We start from the raw sequence: 4,403 nt of genomic DNA, 5'->3' as shown, positions 1-4,403 counted from the left end.
TTTATTTTGGTTTTTCGAGACAGGGTTTCTCTGTGGTTTTGGAGCCTGTCCTGGAACTCCCTTTGTAGACCAGGCTGATCTCGAACTCACAGAGATCCGCCTGCCTCTGCCTCCCGAGTGCTGGGATTAAAGGCGTGCGCCACCACCACCCGGCGCGTGTGTCATCCTTAGTACCCAGCCCTATCTGGGTCACACTCCCCAAGTGCGTGCCGCTGCCCTCCTCCCAGTCCCTAACTAGCCGTGGAGGAGCGGGTGTGCTGTGAGGAATTCTAAAGACACAGCCCCCAAAGCTGACGTGAGCCCTGCACATGGAAGAGAAGCTGCACATGGCCACTCTGGCCTTACGGCCTCTGCAGGTTTTTGTTTGAGTATTTTTTGTTCTGTTTTGTTTTAATTTTTAGAGGCAGTATCATGTAACCCAGGCTAGCCTCAGACTCACTGTGTAGGCTGAGACTGACCTTGAACTCCTGATCCTCCTGCCAGTTTACTGTGCTACTTTGGGGGTGAACCTGGTGGCCTGCCTGGCCTGGTGGATTGCGGATGGGACAGGAGCCAACTTCGGCCTGGCCCTGCTCTGGCTGCTTCTCTTCACTCCCTGCAGTTATGTGTGCTGGTTTCGGCCTGCATACAAGGCCTTCCGGTAAGGCTGGTCCAGGGGCCGGCAGGCCGTAGAACCTCTCTGACCTGCTGGACTTTCTGATCCATGTCCAGGACAGGCTTCCGCCCAGTTAACTGACATTTGTCCTCCACTTGTCCAGTGTGGCTGCTTGGGTCATGGGCAACAATCTGTGACCGTAGGGCATAACCAGCTGCTGGGATGGAGTCCTGGAGTGACAGGTGTGTGCCACCACAGCTGGTTTCTGTGGTGTGGAGGGCAGGATGGAAGTCAGGATGAGTATGCCTTACACACTGAGCTGCATCCTCAGGATGAGTGTGCCTTACACGCTGAGCTGCTGCCCTGGCTCTGATAAAGATCTGCCTGCCTCTGGCTCCCACCACACCTGCCTTTTTGTTTATTTATTCATTCTTACTTTTTATTTATTTAGTTAGTTTTTTCAAGACAGGGATCCTCTCTGTAACTCTGACTGTGCTGGAACTCGCTCTGTAGCCCAGGCTGGCCTTGAGCTCAGAGCCCACCTCTGGGATTGAAGGTGTGTGCCAGCACACTGTGCTTTTTTGTATTTTTTAGACAACGTCTCATGTAGCCCAGGCTAGCTCCTACCTCAGCCTGAGTGATGAGGGTCTACACCACCTTGCCCTGCATTATCCCCTTTCTTCCTCAGGCTCCCTAAGAAAGATGGTCAGAGGGGCTGGAGATATGGCTCAGTGGTTAAGAGCACTGCCTGCTCTTCCAAAGGTCCTGAGTTCAATTCCCAGCAACCACATGGTGGCTCACAACCATCTGTAATGAGATCTGGCGCCCTCTTCTGGCCTGCAGGCATACATGGAGGCAGAATGTCATGTATACATAGCAAATAAATAAATTTATATTAAAAAAAGAAAGATGGTCAGAGGTCACACACACTAGTGACAGTGAGGTGTCACAGTAGGGTGATGCGTACCGCCCTGGAGAAGCTGTTGTTGAAGTGGTATGTCCTTTGGGGCTGCGGGGACAGCAGAGTGGAGATGAGGTACCCAGGGCACAGTGAGGGTGTAGGGTCTGTCATGCCTTGTGATGTCACCTGAGGATTCACAGTGGGTCTCTGTCCCTACCAGTGCCCTGACCTGCTCTCTGCTCTTGTCCTGACCCTTCAGGTGCACAAGATCTACCGTGGGGCTGGTGGGAGCCTGCAGAAGGCACAGACGGAGTGGAGTGCTGGTACCTGGAGGAATCCCCCGTCGAGGGAAGCTCAGTTTAACAACTTCTCTGGGAATAGCCTGCCTGAGTACCCCACTGTCCCCAGCTACCCCAGTGCAGGCCAGTGGCCTTAGGCAGCTGGCTGGCCCTAATATCGTGCCTCTGTCTCCTGCCATCACCATTGGTCCTGAAGCCCGAGCATCTCCCCAGGGTCACAAGAGGTTCTTGGCCTGTATACATCTTTGTCCAACCCTCAGCAAGCTCTGCCCAACAGCTATTGTCCACTGCCAGCCCCCAGAGCCAAGCTGTGTTACTGCCCCTCCTGTCCACGGAGCAGCCTCGAGGGCCAGGCTCCTGCCCATTGTGTCCCAGAGCACTGAGGGTGGAGGCAGGAGCGTGGCTGTTGTGACCGCATCCTTAGCACTTTGCCATCGGGTATACCCCTGGGACAGGGTCCTCCAGCTTCTGTGGCCCATCCCTAGTGGCAGTGACAGCCTGTTGGCCCCACAACCATCCAGGATTCTGAATAGACCTCTGCCAGTGCAGGCAGTGATCACTGGATTGGGGCTGCTGTGGCTCCAGGAGGCCCTCCCTCTCTCTATGGGAGGAGAGACAGGCTCAGCTACACAGCAGGTTTCACCCCTGCCAGAGGCTAGCCAGGACCACAGGCCCTTGGTCTGCTGGGAGCAGAGCCAGGGACAGAACTGTGCCTTAGAGAGAACCCTGCTTTCCCTCACCCTTCGCCTTCCCAGGGTAGCTGTGGCCTGGCCAGGAAAGCCACCTGAGTTATGGAAGGTCCATGGCACCCCTGATGACATTGGGCTCAACATTTTCCCTTATGACCTGCTGGTGCCACCAGCTAAGCCACTGCAGTCCCCAGGCCTCCCCACAGAGCCGTGCCCTTCCTGCCATTCCATTCCTGGATGCCCAGAGGGGGCCAGAATAGAGAGTTGCAGGCAGGCGCATGGGGATCAGCCTCGCACACTGAGGTACAGAAGGGGCATGGGGATGGAGCCCAGTACCCCCAAGACACCTACACAGCTTTGCCCTGCCATCCTGGGGTATGTGTACCCACATGCCAAGTTGGTTTTGTTATGTGAGAATATTCTGGAAATAAATTCTCTTTCTGCAGCAGGGCCTGTACTTATGTGCACATGTATACGTACGTGTGTGTGTGTGTGTGTGTGTGTGTGTGTGTGTGTGTGTGTAGCCTAGAGGTTGGCAAGCTCCACCATAGCCTGCTGTTGACCTGGGTTTGGAGCAGAGGCAGGTGGATGTCTTGAGTTTCATGCTGGCTAAGCCTTCGTAGCAAAATACATATGCCCCAAAATAAGAGGATTATCCTGGGATACATGGGACTCGGTCTCAAAAGACTTTAGAGAATGTGCCATCATGGAGGACATGCTCCAGAGTGGACCAGCATGGTCTGCTTTGTGTCTCCTGTTCTCCCTGCACTAAGGCCCTTCCCCAGAGCCTTGGCAATGCCCATGAAAACTGCATCTTGCTGGGTGGTGGTGGTGGTGCACGCCTTTAACCCCAGCACTCCAGAGGCCAGCCAATGGTGCGGCCCATTCTGTGCACAAGTCAGGCGTCAATAAGACCTTCTCAGCACACAGCACTCAACACGAGTCAATGTGTCAGCAATGGCCTCCTCCATCTATACATAGAGAAGTGACATCAAGAGGAAACCACATAGCATCTTATTTCCAACTCAGACTTCCTGAAAGACACCTCTAAGCTCATCCTGGGACAAGGTGAACTCAGGCAGGGCAGCCCCTCCTGTTCCCACAGCACACTGTCCAGGATTAGCTTGGACGCTAGTCTCTGGGGCAACATCAAGAAAACATCAGCGCGTGCCTTCCAAGGCCAGTTCCTGCTTGATGACCGAGGCTGTCCTGTCCCCTCAGAGGGAAACTACCAGGCCTGGCTGGAAAGTGTGGGCACCCTGCCACTCAGTGTAAGGAAGCCATGTGTAGCCGGAGTCCCCGTGGTTACCAGCGTTGGGTATGGGCAGCTGTCGTCTCTTCAAGGTCCTCCACCTGCTGCCAGGAACAAGATGAGCTCCCTTGGCCCAAAGGGGGACTCTTCCTGCCTTCTCCAGCTGCTGAGGAATCCTGGCACCTCGCCAGCAGGTGATTTAGCCACCTGCTCTGCTGGAACTTTCTCGATGTGGACATTACAATCTCAAGTCCGGGCTGGGCTCAGTGGGTAGTGTTCCCTAGCTCCCAATGCTCAGTACATCAGGAGTTGGAGTTTAGATCACCCTTTGCTACATATTGGGTTTGAGGCTAGTTTGAACTACATGTGACCCAGTCTTAAAAAAAAAATTATTAGCCATGAGATGGTGGTGCACACTTTTAATCCCAGCACTTGGGAGGCAGAGTCAGGCAGATCTCTGTGAGTTCGAGGCCAGCCTGGTCTACATAGGGAGTTCCAAGACAGGCTCCAAAGCTACAGAGAAAACCTGTCTTGAAAAACCAAAAAAAAAAAGAAAAAAAGAAAAAGAAATATATCTCTATATAGCGAGAAAACCTAACTAACATGACTACAAGCTTGACTATTATATACATTACTTTGTTTGTTTGCTTTTTGGTTTTTTTTTTTT

General features: G+C 53.3%; 1 protein-coding gene across 1 annotated transcript in view; it reads left to right on the top strand.

The window, feature by feature from the left end:
• The window catches only part of Scamp4 (secretory carrier membrane protein 4), a 12,720-nt gene extending 9,791 nt beyond the window's left edge, over nucleotides 1-2,929 (top strand). The window contains exon 7 of the mRNA XM_005359041.3: nucleotides 1,756-2,929. Coding sequence (XP_005359098.2) covers nucleotides 1,756-1,932 — 177 coding nt within the window. The 3' untranslated portion in view covers nucleotides 1,933-2,929. The remainder of the gene's footprint in view (nucleotides 1-1,755) is intronic.
• Nucleotides 2,930-4,403: the final 1,474 nt, after the last annotated feature.

The sequence above is a fragment of the Microtus ochrogaster genome, linkage group LG1 (assembly GCF_000317375.1).
Source record: "Microtus ochrogaster isolate Prairie Vole_2 linkage group LG1, MicOch1.0, whole genome shotgun sequence".
NCBI classification, from domain to species: Eukaryota; Metazoa; Chordata; class Mammalia; order Rodentia; family Cricetidae; genus Microtus; species Microtus ochrogaster.
This window is presented reverse-complemented; position numbering and strand designations above follow the sequence as displayed.